The 18,811-nt window shown below is 39.4% G+C and overlaps 1 protein-coding gene across 1 annotated transcript in view; it reads left to right on the plus strand.

Moving 5' to 3' along the window:
- Positions 1–17,985, plus strand: part of LOC144364818 (unconventional myosin-Ib-like) — a 36,535-nt gene extending 18,550 nt beyond the window's left edge. Inside the window, exons 6-11 of the mRNA XM_078036205.1 lie at positions 9,178–9,299; positions 10,677–10,745; positions 12,418–12,504; positions 12,786–12,872; positions 14,686–14,772; positions 17,902–17,985. Coding sequence (XP_077892331.1) covers positions 9,178–9,299; positions 10,677–10,745; positions 12,418–12,504; positions 12,786–12,872; positions 14,686–14,772; positions 17,902–17,985 — 536 coding nt within the window. The remainder of the gene's footprint in view (positions 1–9,177; positions 9,300–10,676; positions 10,746–12,417; positions 12,505–12,785; positions 12,873–14,685; positions 14,773–17,901) is intronic.
- Positions 17,986–18,811: the final 826 nt, after the last annotated feature.

Raw genomic sequence — 18,811 nt, forward strand, 5'->3', positions numbered from 1 at the left:
CTTATGTGATGCTGAGAATTGAACCCAGTGCCTCATGCATGCTAGGCAGGCACTCTACCACGGAGCTACAGCCACAGCCCTTGCCTTAACATTTAGCCTGTATTATTCAAGCCCCATAAAGCCCAGCACAGTGATTAAATCCAGGACTAAATTGTTTGTTGAATAGTATCTAGCATACACCATGCTAGGCTAATCTTGCTCTAAAGCCCCAAAGAACTTAAACCAGTGAGGGAAATCTGGACCTGTAGCTTAGATCAGCAACTTGGGGACCAGCAGCTCAGCAACGCATAGCAGATGAGACAAATCCAGGAAAAGGAAGCAAGAGAGTAACCTGGAACATGAAAGGCAAGGCAGAATCCATCAAGGTTTCCATGAGTTTCCAGGGAAGCCATTGGAAGAAGAGATTTCTGAACTAAAGACAAAGGTTTAGGGACCTCTTTTTAGAAGAGAAAGAACAGAAAAGAGATGTGTTGTTCTTCCACACCCCAAAATATATAAGCCCACAGTCCTCCTCAGGGCCTCTATTACCTGTGACACTAAGGCCTTGAATAGCTGTAGCAATATCCAACCCCTGCCTCTCCTGGGTACCTGACCCCCAACAGTGGTGTCTCCTGCCACCCTCAGGCCCCTGAAAAAGCAACTGTATTGTATTCTCAGCTGTTCTGGTGTTCTGCAGAAACTGGAAGCGACCAGCCAAAGCAGGTAAAGTTGTAGGGCTTAGGAACCAGGTAAGTAGGCCCCATAGCCCATCAGCTGTGGTCTAGTCCCTGGTCCCTATCAGTGGCTGTGCTGTCAAGGATGGAATCCCGACCCACCATATTTGTCCCAGGGATGAAGAGGGAGGGCTCAGCCAGATATCAACAGCCAGCCAAGCCTCTGGGGCTTTACAGACATATAGAGTGCCACTTCTCAACTCTCAGTGATAACTGGTTGGTCATATTTTGCATTTTTATCAATTCATCATGAGTCAATATTTTTATAAAATACCATAACACCAAATTATGAGAAAAAATAAATTGCAAAGCAAACTAAAATATAATATCAAATTTTAATTAGATTCAACAGACATTAAATTGCATTTTAAAATATAGGAACAAACATAGGGAAAACTAAAAGCATTATGAAGACAGTACCCATTAATCATTGAAAATGTGCCTAGGGCATTTAGTATGGAGACTCATTGTTAAATTCAACTTTTATAGTTCTGCAGCTATAACTAACCAAATTGTAAAAAGATAGGTAAGTGGTGATTTTCTGTACTAAATACTTAGACCTGCTTTTGAATGAATACTGTTTTATCAGTATTAAGGTTTATAATATAATAAATGAGTATGATTCTTTTAACTTTTATTTTAGCTAGCTCAGGTTGATAACTGTCCCATTTACAAGGGATAATGTATAAGCTTCTCAGCTCTCTTATACTAACACTCCAGATTGAAGCTGATATATCTAATTTCTTGACAAAATATTTCCAGTGGGGATTGTTTTCAAGTCTATAAATCAGGCTTAAGGATACACAATGCAAATTTTTATTCCTCCAAGTTAGATAATAAGGTTAATCTTTAAATTTTGAAAGTATGATAACAATTAAAATCAAGGTAAATGAAACAAATTAGAAAAATAAATATACACTTTCAGTTTTCAGATTTTTACGCATTTTTGGCTAAAGACTGCCAAACAAACCTTAAAACATCACTTGTTGTAATGTGATCATTAGTTAGTGGCTCATGCCACCTGCAACTCAACTCAAGTGTTTCATGACACTTGAGCGGACTCACATGCTTTGTCATGTGCTTGGACTTCATGACAATGTTAATTGTCCAAAATGCATCTAACCATTTACTCTCATTTTCCATTCATATCTCATTGTAGACAGTTTGCAGACTGACATGAGCCCTCAGACCATTCTTCAGGTAGTGCTGGTGTGGGGACTTCTATGGTATAAAGCACCTTTTTGTTAAATATAATGAATTTCTGGTTAAGTGATGAAGCTTTTAAAATAATTTGTTATTTTTGCTTTTAGAAAAATCCCCCTCGTGGCACAGAGCAGTGGGGAGAAGTTGATGCCTTGGGATGGGCCCTTCTTTTCTTACTTAACCTCAAAACAAACATCATAAGTGAACATTTCCGCTTGATGATACAGCCACCCCTCATGCAAAGAAACATAAATTCATGGTTTTCTTCAAACAGAAGTGCAGGATCTATAGGAGATGTCCAGGCCATATCTTGTCCTTCTTGACACTGACTTGATGAACTACAATGTGTGGTTGCATTGTAGTGTTAACTGTGGAATTGTTTAAGTAGGGGATGGAAGATTGAAAAATCAAAAGGGAAAATTGATAAAGCAATAGTACTCATAACCACGGGAATCAGAGCCCTCAATTCTGTAGGACTGGGGGAGCAAAGGAAATATGTGGCATTGATTAGACAAAAAAAAAAATCAATCTAATTATTATGTTACTGTCTCTTAGCTCTGAATTCACCATTATATACCCTGCTGAGGCTTCTGTGTCAGGTGCTACAGATAGGGAGACCCCTGAGGGCAGAAGGAGAAGCAAGAGACCTGTTTCTTCCTGCCTGTGAGCTGTCTCCCTCAGCAGGGCTTCTCCACCCTGGCAACAACATGGCTCTCCCTCATCCTAGACCTGCCTCACCACAACACTCCTTCCTCCTGCTCAGGGAGGGAAGTGGAGACGCACCCTCCCCTCAGAGCTCTGGGTTCACCTGCTCAGGACCCCCTCCTATGGCCTTCTCAGTTTATCTTATTCTAACCTGTTTCCTTTGCTCCCCAAGTCTTACAAAAGTGGGGGCTCTGATTCCTGTGGTTATCAGCACTATGTTTTCCCAACATTCCCTTTTGCTTTTTCAATCTTCCATCCCCTTCTTAAGCAATTCCCCATATTCTCTCTGTTGAAAACAAAGCCAGTCCTTCCTACTGGTTGATAATTGTTACTCATTCCTCCAGCACCTAGTTCAAATTTGTCCTCCGTTGGTCGGAATTCTTTGTGAGTTAATGAAAATTTTCATTTTAGCAAGATAAAAACCATATGTTGCCAGGCCTATTAGATGGGCTTTTTAGGGACTCAAATATAGTGAAGGAAGGAAATAGTGATTATAAACCATGGCCCTGAGGCCTGTTTAGAAACAAGGACCCTAGCACATTGTTATGATTATGCATGTAAACTCTAGAGTAGAGGCAGTCATATCAATTGGGGGGCTAGCACAATAATCCAGGAGAAGGATAGTTGGTGGCTCTGTTCCAGGTGGTGGTGGAGAAAGAGGTGAAGAGAGGGTTAATTCTAAATGAATTTTGAAGCCAATCTGACAAAGAGGTTTGCTGAGGATTAGATGGAAGGTGAGAGGAGTCAAAGATCGTCCCAGGGCTGTTGACCTAAGCAGCTGGAAGGATGGAGTTGCCATCAGTTGAGTTGGGGAAGGTATTAGGTGGATAAAGTTTCAGGAGAAATCCATGAGTTGAAGTATGCACAGTTGACTTTGAAATGTCACTAGGTGTCCAAGTGCAAATGATTCCAAATCTTTGCTCTTTGACTTGATTTATCACTTCCCACTAGAATGAGGAAGCCTGATGTCAGTCCCTTTCAGCTCTCATTTCAGCATCTCTGGTGCGCAACACAGTGCCTGGACCACAATCATCTCAGTAAATAGCATTTGAGTGAATGGATGAAAAAAAATTTGTATACTGCAGAGGTTCCAATTGAGGCCAAAGTTTGTCTTATTCAAGTTTCAACTCTACATCTTGTTTTCTAGTCAGGAAGAGAATAACCATTTGGTTCTGTAAACTGCAGCTTCTATTGTTCACTGGAAACCCATCTTGCTAGCTCATCACTTGTAAGTTGAAGTCCTTCTTCCCTGAAGTAGAGAGAAACCTCTCAGAGAGAGACACAGGAGTTTTCTGTCCTTCTTTTATAAGTGTGGCCTAGCCTGGATTCTGCTGGAGACTTATTCAGTCAGAAGACAGGGCTTTGACAACATCTCGGCTCTAGAAGGCACCAGGGGACTGAGGTGGAGCAGGAGATGCCTCCTCCTGGCTTCTTTCTTTGTGTGTAGATGTGCTGTTTGTGTTGTGCCCCCATCTCCTAGGAAACCTGAAGAACATTCTAGAACAAGTTCTCTGGGAGCTTCCCTCTCTGCTCAAGTTCAAATCCAAGTAATTACAGACTATCTGTTGGACACTTGTCAGGGGACCACAGCCAGGTGCCTCCTTTGCCTGGTGTCCAGCACAGAATAGGAGGAGCCCTTCTGGACACTCTATACTTTCACCTTAATTCAGCCAGCTCGGCCTTTTGCACCAGTGTGACTCTATAATGAGCTGCCTATCCAGCACCTGACCTATGGTGTCACCTTCTTCATGGAGGCTTCCTTAACTCCCCATTTGAGTTTATGACCTGGGCAGTGCTAGGGGAATTGTGAGTTCTGGGTCATTGTGAAAGCAAGTGACAGAATCTGTTATCTGTGTGTTGCACTGAGAGAGAGAGAAGCCCAGAAAACTTTCAGGATCCAGACAACACTTGATGGACCAGCCTTTTGACTTGAATTACTTCAATGAAGGCATATATGTCACTTTCTTTCTAGCTTACACATGTTCAAAGTGGATTTTTTCAAAGGGATTAACCAAATAAACCCTAACAGAATGTCATTCAATTCTTCCAGAGGAGTCTAGATGAATCTAGAAAAGACATTGAGCTGATCTTGCCTCCCCACTCCCCTACCCCAGTCTCTGAAGGTGAGCCTGAGTTTGTAGAATGACCCATCTCAGTTGCCCCTAGAATGGGAAACTTTTTATTCAGGGCCCTGGGAGCAAGGGTCTGTGGTCACCATATGCCCCAGATCGTTACCCTTTACTCTTCCTGGATCTCCCAGATCCACATGCTGCAAAGCTCTGTGTGATAAGCGGACAGACCCTGAAAAAGATGAATTGACCCAGTGCTGTCATCCTTGTTACATTTCTGAGTCACCACCTTTGAAGGAAGGACATTCATCTTGTGATTCACAATTTTCATCTGCAGAGACTCCAACACTCCCCACAAAAACACAAGGCAGGAAGGAGCCAAGGTTCTTGGTGGTGTCTACCATTCCCTGGCTAATTTCTGCCAGCTGTGGTCAAGAGACTTGATTTGGCCTGAGTTTTGTTTTTCCTTTGTCAACTTCCAAGGAGTCATAGGTAAAGTTGACAATTGTTTAGCATTTAGATTTATTTATGGTTTGATTTTTTAAGCAATTATGTTACTGGATTAAGTTTGTGCAAAAATGAAGATGCTTATCTATGTAGTATCTACACAGTCAACAAAGGGCAACTGGCTGTGTTAGCCATCCTACCCCTGTCCTAGTGGCCATCTGGCAGGCAGGTGTCCTTGAAGAACAGTGTCTGTGTGACTTGTGCTGAAAGGGTAAACAGTGCCCTCCCCACAGCGTTACAGGTAGAAGGTGAATCCAGGAAGTTCAAGGACCACCACTGGGTGCATCTTTGAGAAGCTGAACAGAAGCTATCATGTTGACAAACAACTTCTCTTGGAGGACCAAGGGAGAGAAGGAACTGGTGATGGGACTAAAGTCCCAACCATAAGCACTGGTTTACGTAAAAAGGAAGGAAGCAGCTCCTGGTTGAAAGGAGCCAGGAAACTAGTCATGAGGACTAAAAAGTCACCATAAGCAGTGACCGTTCTTCCTAGGCCCTCCTTACTGAAACCTGAAGCAAATCCACCCCAGCAACGTTATTTGAGGTGAGGCATGCACAGTTACAGTTGAAACTGTAGAAGGGTCAGGCTCAAGATATGTGAATTCAAAAAGGAATTATCTAGGTTGCTGAAAGTAATTTAGGCATGGTCTCATTGTTTGAATGACTTTTTTTTTTTTTTTTTTTCTTTTGAGCTTGTTTTCCTGATAAGACCCATCTCTAAAAGCTCATCAGAGGGGGAAGGATGTACTCTGACTTGGCTCTTTTTTTCTCTGTTGGGAATGACAGAGCCATTTTGATGTTTGGAATGTAGAAAGCTTTTTACTCTGTACATAAATCATCCTCGAGGCTCCAGGTGGCTCTCTGTATACAACCAGTGAGTCACAGGCAGACAGATGAGCCTCGGTGGGAAGACTTGGGGCATCCTCTGTTTGGGGATTTGTATCCAGCTGGTCTGGTCTCTGCTTTGGTCCATCATCCACACTTAGCCACAGTCCTGGGATTTGCCATTCTGTCCAGGAAGATTTCATAGGGAGAAATTCTGAAAACAAGTTGATTAACCTTTTTTCTTAACAACTGGTGTGATGGGCAAACTGGGAAGACTTGTATTTTAGGCACTTTTGTCTAGAGCCTGCTGTCCCATGTCAGGGGTGGGGAGAGTTTTGAGCACTGAAAAAATTTTATTAATATATTTTAATGTGTTATTTGAAGTATCACTTGGTGATCTCATTATATCAAAGAAGACATTTGGTATTTGTTTTTTAGGGATTGGCTAGCTTCACTAAGCATAATCTGCTCTAGTGCCTTCCATTTCCCTGCAAATTCCATGATTTTGTCGTTTTTAAGTGCTGTGTAATATTCCATGGTGTATAAATGCCACATTTTTTTTTTATCCATTCATCTATTGAAGGGCATCTGGGTTGGTTCCACAGTCTAGCTATTGTGAATTGTGCTGCTATGAACATCGATGTGGCAGTATCCCTGTAGCATGCTCTTTTAAGGTCTTCAGGGAATAGTCCAAGAAGGGCAATAACAGGGTCAAATGGTGGTTCCATTCCCAGCTTTCCCGGGAACCTCCATACTGCTTTCCAAATTGGCCGCACCAATTTGCAGTCCCACCAGCAATGTACAAGTGTACCCTTTTCTCCACATCCTCACCAGCACTTCTTGTTGTTTGACTTCATAGTGGCTGCCAATCTTACTGGAGTGAGATGGTATAACATTAGACTTTAAAAGGGATCATTTCAACTGTGCTTGGAAATCATCCTTCAAGGATACAATATCACTTTCATTTGCTAGTGGTAGTATTAGGCTAAAAGTCTTTTTATTGTTGTTGAGAAACAATGAGTCAGGCCAGTGCTTTGTAATTTTTTCATATCACATGCACGGAAAATGGTACTACTGTAAGGCACATGGGTATGAGTGGATGAAGCTGCTCTGGGCAGGAGATGGCACCCTGTATTTTGGCATACCTGTCACTTTGGTCTCAGACACTAGTGGGCTAAGGCACATTGGTTAGAAAGTTTGCTTTGGATTGTGTAATGTTAACAGGTGATTTCCCTGAGGAGACAGTTATTAGGCAATTGTTCAGAATTATCATCTCTCCCTGTCAGCTCGAAGATTTAACACTGAACAATCAAAAGGTGAAGTCATTATAGGTCCTTCCCTGCCACCATCCCTAGCTGCCATTTCTGGGAGAATGTCTTAAGAAATCTTCAGAACTCACTCCTGTGGAAGTGTCAGACTTCAGTAGTTCTGGAGCCTGGTACAGATCCTAAGAGAGCTAGTTAGGGGCACTGGGGACCTTTAAAACAAGAAAGGACCTTTATTTTTAACTGACATGCAACATACACATAGTAAAGTGCATTGATCTTATGTGTACAGTGGAATTATTACAAATAATTGTACAAATTATAGAACATTCCTGGCATCTCAGAGGTCTTCCCATGACCCTTCCTTCTCAGCCCTTCTCCTCCCAGCTCAGAAATACACATCATTTTGCTTTATCATCATCATCAATTGTGCCTGTTCTTGATCCTCACACAGTTGAATACTCTCTACAGAGTATATTCTTTTGAAACTAGCTTCTTTTATTCACCATAGTATCTCTGCAATTCATCCACGTAGTTGCATAACACTGAGTCTCTTTTGTAAATTTCCATTTAGTATTGTGTTGTATTTCATTCTTTCTTTAAAACCTAAAAAGTACAGAAATACTATGTATCACAATATTGAGAGTTACAACACCTGTGATTTTCATATTACATAATCCCAACGGAAATAAAAGGTAGATTGTAATGATCTACATAATATTGCAGTAAAAATTATTTTTAAAACTCATACCCCCAATTCCAAAAAAGGACTTAGGGCATATACCACTTTAAAAATTATCTGGATTTGATTCTGCTAGCTACTTTGCTCTAATGGTAGATAAGTAAATTTAAAGGAGGTGGTACATATACTGTATGTAGAGAACCAATTCCAACTAGTAAATTAACTGTTACTTTGTTCAGGCACAAATCTGAAAAATATAGATTCTTTGTGATATTCTACCCTAAATATGAGTGATGTTTAAAAAAAAAAAATAAGAATGTCTTACTTATCTAAAAGTTCAATAGCCTGTTAATGAAAATTAATACAGAAAATCATACTGAAATTACTTTTGCCCATGTTATCTTTAAGCTTAAAATGTCATTTGAAAATATTGAAGTCCTTTATTATTTAGAGAAGTGTCAACCAGGGAAACTTCATTGTGACATTGTGCTGCATAAAAACCATGTTTAACCCTCACATGGCTATGGGAAAAATGTCTTCCATTGCAAAACAAGAGACAAAAGAAAGTCTACAAAGTCAGTTTGGTTTAGGCCAGCTGGTTATTGTCAGCTACTCAAAAAAAAGTCAGAGAGGCCCTCCCCTAAAACTTCCTTCCCAGCAGGAATTCTTTTGACAATGACTTCTGTTTAGGGTCTTCCTGTCACTGTTTATTTTGGGGGCTTTGGGGTGTTCTTTTTTTAATGCATCACTGAGGTAAAGAATTGTTCTGTGTTTGTATTTCTTAAAGAATTTGCCTTGCACTGATTTTAATATCATACCTTCAATTTCAAGAATTAATGTTTATATTGTTTGTCATAGGGTATAACATAACATGTAGAGCAGAAACCAAAATTTGATTTCAAGCTAAAGATCATTTCCAGATGATTTTTAGGTTTATTTTCTACTCGTTTCTCATTGTATCACATTATTTAATCCTATTTCTGTTACCATAGTTTTAATGTGGATACTTTGATTTTAATTCAGTGAAGTACAAAATTGTCTTTGCCTTTAGGAGGAAAAGAAAATCTTCAAAAAGAAAATCTTCAAAATATGTTTTTAACTGAAATGTTTTTCTCCCAGCTTACTATAAGTATGACTTAAGGACTTAGACAGTCTTTAGAATCTTTTAATATTTATAACTCTTCTTAATTGTATGCTTTTCCTCACAGGGGACCATTTGCCTAAATCTTTGGAAGGATTTTTTATCTATGAAGAAGAAGGCTCTGGGTTTCCAGGTTTTAACAGGAAAGGAAATGATGCCATTGTAGTAGAACAATGGACTGTCATTGAGGTGAGCTGCAATCTCTAACATTTTACCCTTACCTTTATATTTATTTCACATGTTGGAGACCTTCATTGCTGAAACATGTAGAATCCTTAAACACAGATTTGACCATAGTTTGGAATTTTATCACAAATGCATAAAAAATTTCTTTCATACCCTTTACCCAATGTTGAAAGTAATGTGTTTTCTTCAATGCTAATTTTTTTGTAAGATAGCAAAATAAAATCTTTTCATAAATAGCAGGAGGTTCCAAAAACTTGGAATTCTCACCCTAAACACAGTCTCCTGGCACTGAGATTCTCTTTACACAATGCCATGACAACTGGTTGAAAGCAAAAAAAAAAAAAAAAAAAAAATCAGTCACTCAACTAAGCATTTTCTCTCCAAGCAACCAATGTGACTGACTTTTCTTAACTTTATGAATTGACTTTTGAAAGCAAAAATATCCGAAAGGTGTTCTCTTTCTTACCAGGCCAAATATGTACACACAGCATTGTCCTTCATAATCAGAGATGACATTGCTGCTGATGTTATGCACTCTGAATTCAGATGTCACTGAATGGACTGCCCTTGAGGTGGACAGACTGAATTCAGGTATACTCTGTTATGTGTATATGGCCCTCGCTGATGGGCTCCTACAGTGACACTTCTGTCTTCCTAGCCTTACAAAGGTTAGAGAGACATAGCCCATTTTCAAAGTGACTAGGAATTCCACTGGGCGTGGGGGAGGTTTGAGGGGAAGAAGTGAAGTTTTCAGTTTTAAAAAACAAATTCCAAATGAATAAAAAGCAGCAAAAAAAAAAAAAAATATATATATATATATATACAGCCAAGTTCCTCCCTCCCTCACTACTCAGTCCTCACTCCAGACTTTCATCTTTACTTTCATGGTTTTGTTCTAATGGGGGTTGCATATATAAATGTTCAATCAGTTGATACGGGTGTACAGAAATTTTTACCCGATTTCCTGTCTGGAAGCAGGGTGAAAACAACAAACTTATAAGGAAATTAGGGAGATTCAAGGTGGGCCCAATAAGTTGCATGTGACAAGTGACACCAAGAAGAGAAAGCACTCAAAAGCAGATGGGTCCATCAGAATATGAGGCTCAGCCTTAGAACAGTGTAGAATAGGTGTTGACAGGGGTGGTTCCTAAGCCATTTGGAAGTTAATTTTTGGTTATCTTGATGTGTACGTTGAATTTACTGTAATAATTTTAGACTTTTTTATTTTGGTTCTTGATGTGTTTGCTTACAGAAGAAGTGTGAATGATATAGGGTCCTTTGTAACTAAGTGAGTGAATATCCTTTCTCAGCCTTGCAGTGTCCGGATCACAGATATATATATAAATACAGCTGCTAATATCTTCCTCTTTTATCCTACAGCAACAAAAGAGGTATCAGCAGATAAAGAGTTCTGCCTTGGTAATTCAGTCATATATCCTGGGTTGGAAGGTGAGTCTAAAAGAAGTATGCTTTGTTTATTTGGGGGTTTTGGGTTCTTCCCAGGATGATGTATTTAGGCTTACCCTGCAGGGGACAACTCCTCTGCCTCCTGCCTACCCAGTAAACAATCCAATGGGAAGAATAAATATTATGGGCCAAGTGGGGGGCCCTGATGGCCATGTCTTGGCTGCTTCCTTCTAACCAGCTTTCTTTTTGAGAGCTTTGTTCTCCAAGCAGGAAGTTCTTGAAACAATACTGGACATGATCTCAGTATTCCCTTACCCCAGGTTTTTGATGGAAGCTGTGGTCCAGAAAGGTCTTACAGCCATTGCTTCCATGCTTGTGACGAGTCCTGTGCGATTTCAGCACCCCCAGCCTAGCAATTTCCATATGACCATCTTGCAGATTGCCCCGTCATGACTAAAAGATCCTGCACTCTGGCCATGTCTAGTGGAGAGAGGGTGACAAGGAGTGGTCACTGTTGAGTAACCTGGTTCCAGTCCTTCCTCCATTGCTTAGTTCAGGGTTCAATGAACTGTGTCTCTCATGCCCCATATCTAACCTGTGGCCTGTTTTGATACAACTAGCAAGCCAAGAATGGCTTTCATATTTTAAACTGTTGTTAAGAAAAAGCAAAAGAGGTGATTTCATGACATGTAAAATTTAATAAAAAATATAGCTTTGAATGCCATGAAGATTTGTTGGGACATATCACATTCATTCATTGCACAGACCATCCAGCTTTTGTTTAGCACTACAGCGGCAGTCAGGTGGTTGTGTTAGAGGTCATCTGACCTATAAAACCAAAAATATTTACCATCTTGCCCAGTACAGAAAAAGTCTGTGAACTTCTTGCTCGGAGCCTGTGCTGTTGGGAGATTTTATGGAGTAGTCTGGATCTAGACAGGATACTTTGAGGCTCCGGGTGCGTCCAGGCTTAGGGCTTCTTCAGAGAGTATACCCTAGGCCAGGAGTCCAGCAGCATTGGTGGACATTTGTCTAAACTGACCACGGAGGCCCTGGTTGTCCCACAGAAAAAATGTCAAAATGCAGACCTGAGCACACAGAGTAAGTGACTGCTGCCTGCTGGGTCTTCCCTAACCTCATTACTGGACCTTCAGACTCAGTCTGCAGGCTAAAAACTGCAGAGGCAGGACCTGGAGTCCACCTCCAATCCAGATACTTCCCTGGCTTCCATAAAATCCATTCCCAGCCATTACTGAAAAGAAGCCATCAGTTTGGGATCCGTGTGGTCAATGTTATTAGCAAATTTTAAAAACTTCTTTTAAATAAAAAGAATAGCTACACCTATATTCAAGACAGGTCATGATCAAAGAGGTACTATCTCTAAAGTTCCCCTGACCACATTCTGAGAACTCTCCTCTCCTCTGATGTGTGTCAGCTGGCATCGCTGTGGTTAGATTTTTCCTGTTGCCTCTCAGGCCAGGAGGCTGCTGTTCTCATCCTGTGCTGGGGGTGGGGTGGAACTGCCCTGTCAGGCTCAATGCTGTCCTTCTTGACCATCTCAGACTGTTCTGGGCTTCCCTTTCTTTAAGATGTTGATGTTTCACTGGGTTATGGGTGTTAGGACTTTCATCTCTTCCAGACTTTTCTCTTGGTTACTATGAATATTTTTCTTTTTATTTTAACATTCCCTTATTTGAGTCATTCTGTATCCTAGGCTCGAAAAATCCTACGGGAACTGAAACATCAGAAACGCTGTAAAGAGGCGGCCACAACCATTGCCGCCTACTGGCATGGGACCCAGGTAGGCCAGAGGCCCAGAGGAAAGCGATGGGCCAGGAGTGACGTGCACGGAGCCATGGACCCTCAGCTTCAAGGGGCAGAACGTGTTTCAATGGCTTAAGCTACTGAGCACGCGTTTGCCTCTCACTCTTGCCAACATTTTGGTGTGGGGTGGTGGCACATGCTTCTGCATTTACCGTTGGTGGTGACTGGTGTGTCTCTCTTTTTCTTTCTCCATTGGGGAGCAGCAGTAACCTTTCCTGCCTTAAACTTTTCTGTAACTCCTTTTCAAATGCATCACAGGCGCGAAGGGAACTGAGATGGCTGAAGGAGGAGGCTAGGAATAAACATGCTATTGCAGTTATTTGGGCTTACTGGCTTGGATCTAAGGTACTTGGTGCTCAAGTTCCCATTACTCCATTCTGGAATTCTGCAGTAATCAATCTTTATCTCTAGCATAGAGGGGATGAATGATTATAATCAGTAGTGACTCAGCCTGGTGCATGTCCTAGCAGCCAGATTTAATAAACCTGGAGATGTATCAGTAGTGTGCATAGGAAGCTTAGGCATGTGTAGACCAAAACAACTAATTGCTTACTAATAAGGCATTAGTAAATAGTTGCTAATTTTGAAAAACTCTTCAGTAACCTGCATGCTTGGTTTCTCCCTCTTACCCCCCACCCCTCCACTGATGTATGCTGGCAGCGTTTGTAGAGGGTTTTTTTTTTTTTTGGTGGGGTGGGGGTAGGGGGCATGTTGGGAATGTTAAGATTTGGACTTGAATTAGTCTTCAATGTGTTGGCAATGAAAATGCCTTTAATGCATGCCTTAAAAATTAATCCATGAATGAAATTGTGATTTTTTGGCTCTATGTGGCAGCTATTGATTATTAGAAGCAAAATATTACATGTGAAAAGAGTTATCTTTGATTTCACAGAAAAGTATGCTCATGCAAAGCTAGCTATAATTGCCACCGAAGAATCCCAGGAATTTCACCATCAGCTGTTTGCTTTCAGAAACAAAGGCCTCCTGAAATGTTCTCCCTAATCCCCAGGCAGAGTCCTGGGCTCTGTGAACATTTCACATACCCCAAGGGACAAGGTTTTTAGATGTTTTTGTTACTTAGAAAACCAAAGGTCATCTTTGCTAAAAATGTGTATTCCAGTTAGAGACACAAATATCCACAGAGTCCTCTGTTTTTAAGTCTACCTTGTCAACATTAGGAGCCCATCTTGTGAGAAAAAATGAGAAAAGTCAACCTTTGCCTGCATAAAGAACTCAGTTTGCCAAAAACTAACCAAAATTGTTCATTGGTGTTTTTCCTAAAACATCTGTGAAAAAAAAACTAGTTCCTTTTGTCATCTAAGGGAAATGTCCTCGCAGGGGCAGAAGGACTTATAGATGTTCTTTTGCTGAGATCTCTCCACTAATGAAGATTATTTCCAGTCATGTGCTATGTGATGTCTTAAAAAATTAAGCCTATTTTTTTCCATTTAAGATAGCATGCATTAATTTTTCCCTAAGATTAATTTACAAACCTGAAAGGTATTTATTTCACTTTTTGCCTTGTTTCAATCTTCAGTATATTTCCCTGTTTGGGACCTTAGCTAACATTTAATTTTTACACATACTACTTCTAATTTTTTAACTGGAAAAAATTCTTTGAGTTTTTAAATTTTCTTTCTCTCTTTTTTTTTAATTTGCACTTCAGTGAAGCAACCTTTATTCTTCTCAGTTTTGCAAATGGTTGTTCATGAGAGTTGCCTTTTTATTCATTGAAATGAGGTTCACAGCTTCTGTGGCCCCATGTACTCTCAGCAAAAGGGAAAATCTAGTGGACACTGTGTCACTCACCATTCTAAGGCTTCAATAAGGAATAAGAGAGTAGAGAAAGAAACAAAGAAAGAGCCAGAACAGGAGGGGGGAAAAAAGGAGAAGAATGGGCAGGTGGGTGAGGGACAATGACCTTGTCCCTGCTACACAATTTGGGTGCTACACAAATTGCCTCCTCTGGAGCAGAATCACCAACAGCCTCACCAGCTTGACACCAATCCCTTGGGTTGAAGTGGTTTTGCTCTGTTCTTCTTTCATTCTGGAATCCTATTCATAAATTGGCTTTTCTGTTTGGTGGGGTATCTTTTTCTGGTCATTTGTGCTGTCTGCATTGGGCTGTCTCTTTTATTTACTATCTAAAACATTCTAGGCTCGAAGGGAATTGAAACGCTTGAAGGAGGAGGCTAGGCGTAAGCATGCGGTTGCTGTCATTTGGGCTTACTGGCTTGGACTGAAGGTACTTCCTCTACCACTTCTTTCTGCCCAGGGTGAACTCTGTAAAGCCTAGCACCTACTAACCCTGAAAGAACTACTGATAATGCTTGCTGATGGTCTGCACAGTCTATAAAATGTCATCTTGCCTGATTTTTCTTTTTGAGAAGAAACATGTATGCTAATATTTTTGTGATTGTAATTTAATAGGTGTCAAGTCGTACACAATGTGGCATATTTTATGAAAGATCCTTTGTCACCTGAGTTTAATTTTGTGTTAATCTTTTGAGCATATTTTTTTTTTTAAATCATGAGACAGAGCACAATGGTGGAGCTGAAACTGACCAGCCACCCACAATCACCAGCCTGGGCATAGCGGGTTTCCTTTGCCTGCATCTGCCTCTTCTGCTCCTCTAAAGGCTGCTTGGAGTCCAGCATTCTTCAAAGCAAGCATCATCTTAACTGTTCAGCGTAGACACGAAAGGGTTTTGTGTCAGTAAACTTATGGATTTTCATGAATGAGATGACAGAGATCAGTGGATCTTGCAGTTAATGAGAACTTTAAATTCAAATGCCTTGTGATTAGGGCAGGGTTTTATTCCAGAGAGATGCTTATTGCTGCAGTAGGACAAGGGTACACATAATTAAATATGTAAATACGACTGGGCTTTGAAACCTTCAAAATGGCTTTCAGACAGTGTGAAGATTTGGCCTTCTTAATATTCAACTAATAATCACCTTAAGGAATCATCCAAAATCATCTATCTATAGTGCCTACTGGGGATAATTAGACCCCCTCTTTTTTTATACTGTATTTCCTCTTCATTATTTTTACTTTAATCTGATAACACTGAATCTTATTCTAAACATTTAAATATTAACTGAGAAATCATTGACTCTGAATCTGAACAACCCTTAGAAATATCCCTGAATCTTTGAACTTTCTACAATTTCCCCTGAAAGTTCAGCCTATAAACTTTAAAATGTCCTTATTAATCCTGAATACTCATGAAGTAATTTTTGAAGTAATTAAGAAGTAACTTAAATGTGAATTTAACAGATGTTCTGTTTGAAGAATTCTGAAAAAGTTCGTTAACTGCTTTTTTTTAGATGCCAAACAAAACTAAACATTTTTCCATTTTAGTCACATCTTCTAATTTGCATTGTAATTTTCATAAAAAGAAGGGAAGTAAACAACATTGAGTCAGGATTCTTACTCTGTGATAATTTCTATCAGTAATAAATACGTTTATCTTCAGTTCTTGGTTTAATTGCATATTATTTCAAATGTTTTTGCATTCAAGGTGTGCATTTAGCAACCTGCTATACAAATTCAGCTTGTAGATATTAAATGTCATTTTAGCAGAAGTTAAATAGCTTTTCCCCCAGTTTCCAATGAGGCAAAAATATTTTAAGGTGTTACCACTATTATTGTTACAAAATAAGATTAAACTTCTTTGGAGTCCAAAAATGAAATTAATTTTACCTTTTTTTTCTTAAAAGCAGATTATATTGATATGAACAATAGCTTTGCCCTTTGAAATGATTTGATTTTTTTTTTTGGAAATGATTGTAAAGTACACTGAACCCGGACCTTTTAGGACTCCTGGTGCCCACGAGAGGTCTCCATTGTATATACCAGCATGTTATCACCAGCCTTTTACTGTTTATGTTTTGGGGAGAAATGACCTATTCTGTAGAATATCAAAAAGCATGTTGCAGTGAGCTCAGTTATTACAATGAGTTTCAACTAGATAGAACTAACCACAGCAGAACTTCTAATCCCTTGTTTAAAGATGTTCACATGCAACTTGTTCCACCTTAATTTGTGTGCTTTCCTGAACTATTATAATTTCAGGAAATTTTCAATTTCTTCATATCCCTTCTAGCATCATAAGTTGGAGATTCAAAATATTTGTGAATCTAACAATTCCATGGCTGAAAGGGAAATTATAAGTGGAATATAAATACAAGGAGGAACTGCCTTTATGGCATATGGCATAAATTTTAAACCTTAATAATCTTCAGTTGTGTATAGTGGGTCTGGGGCTCAGATGCCCAGAGGGACCAACCTAGTGACAGAGAAGCAGCAGGTGGAAGGTGGCATGGGACCGCAGGACTCAGGCAGTTTGGAACATGCCTGTCTCTTCAACAGTGACCACTCTGGCCCACCAGGTCCTTTACTTGTAGGAATGGGGCTCACTGTTGCTAAACCCAAGAAAATTATAAAAGAAATCTACAGTCTTAACGAGTAAGATATTTATGTACAAACTGAGTTTGGTTAGTATGTTGGTAGCTTTCTAATGTAGAAATATTTTGAACATGTGCATTTAAACCTAAGAAATTGGCAACAAAAGAAAAAGCTACTTAATTCCAGATTATTCAAATAGAGTAATATTTTGCTATATCCTGGCTCTCCCATTTATATTAGGATGATAATAAATTTAATATTTCTCAACTTCAAAGTTAGCTGTATCATTCATTCACAAACTCCTCATTTAGTTATTGTTCTTCATTAGACAGTATACAGAATAAATTAAAACAATGTAGCAAGGGAGAGTGAATCAAAACCATAATATATGTTTTAAGTGCTATGATAACATTAAGTGTAAATTGAACGGAGGATAATGGTAGTTTAAAAGCTTCTTACTATTTTATTTTTTACTTAATAAAATACTAAAAAATAACTATTTTATTTTTAGCCACATTCAGTTTTCAGTGTACAACACTGAAGTTCTGTCTTCATATGCAAGGTTTTTGGAAATATCAATATAGTTCCTCAGATATTTCTTTCCCCCGCATTTGTTAAAAAAAAAAAACTGAAGGGAGATTATCTTATGTAATATTTTCTGAAGTGTATTTTAATTTGTGGCAAATTTGCACAAATGTTTCTTGTCAAATCATCTATTTTAAAAACCTACTAATGGTATTTAAAACATCCATTCATTTTGATATTATCATTTTTCATCTCTCAATTTCTTTTTCTCTGACTTAAGATCTACCATTTGAGTGTGCTTTCATTAGTTTACTCAATCCAGAAAGGATACTTATAAATTGCTTGTTTCACAAGTTGTCTTTTTTTAAAAAAGAGGTGTATCCTTGTGATCACATGCTGGCCACGCTGTAACCACAGATCTGCTTTATCTTCTTAAAGGTACAGAGAGAATACAGGAAGTTTTTCAGAGCTAATGCTGGAAAGAAAATCTATGAGTTTATGCTTCAGAGAATTGTAAGTTGACATTTTATATGTATGGCTAATTAACCTTATTGGATTAAGAACTTGCTAATACCAACTCAGTAAACTCAGTAAATTGTGAATTTTTTAAGTGTCTTTTTTGGTAACGATTTTTTTTTTTTTTTTTAAAGAGAGAGTGAGAGGGGAGGAGAGAGAGAGAGAATTTTTAATATTTATTTGTTAGTTCTCGGCGGACACAACATCTTTGTTGGTATGTGGTGCTGAGGATCAAACCCGGGCCGCACGCATGCCGGGCGAGCGCGCTACCGCTTGAGCCACATCCCCAGCCCCTTTTGGTAACGATTTTAAATCATAACTGAACAGAGTTAATAATCTTTTGTATCATTCTCCATGTCCCAAATTCAGGAGAATTGTGTCAGAAAGATGGTAGGTGCCCATACCTGATTCATAAAATTGTCATCTTCTTTGACAGAAAAAACTTGGAGGAAAGTGATTCATCAGGAAAGTCAGACTCTTTCTCTGTTAAACCTCAAGAGCTGCAGCAGGGCAAACAAGTTAGGGGTAAAGGAAAGCAAGACTGGGTGAGGCTGGATCCTGCCCTTTGCTTCTAGAGAAGTGAATGCAGTGGGGAAAAGAGTGCAAACACTGGGATGGGCCTGCATTGCTGCTTAAGATTTGTTACTTTAGCAAGTTATTTAGCTTCTGCAAACCTTGTTTGGTCATCTGTAAAATGGGTGTAATAATAGCACTAACCTCCAAGCTGTTATGAGGATTGAAATGGGATAATGCTATGAAACTCTTACAGTGCCTGGCACGTTATATACAGATGCTCCTCCACTTAATGATGGAGGACTCCCATTAATTCATC

This window comes from Ictidomys tridecemlineatus, unplaced genomic scaffold (assembly GCF_052094955.1).
Source record: "Ictidomys tridecemlineatus isolate mIctTri1 unplaced genomic scaffold, mIctTri1.hap1 Scaffold_2310, whole genome shotgun sequence".
Classification (NCBI taxonomy): Eukaryota; Metazoa; Chordata; class Mammalia; order Rodentia; family Sciuridae; genus Ictidomys; species Ictidomys tridecemlineatus.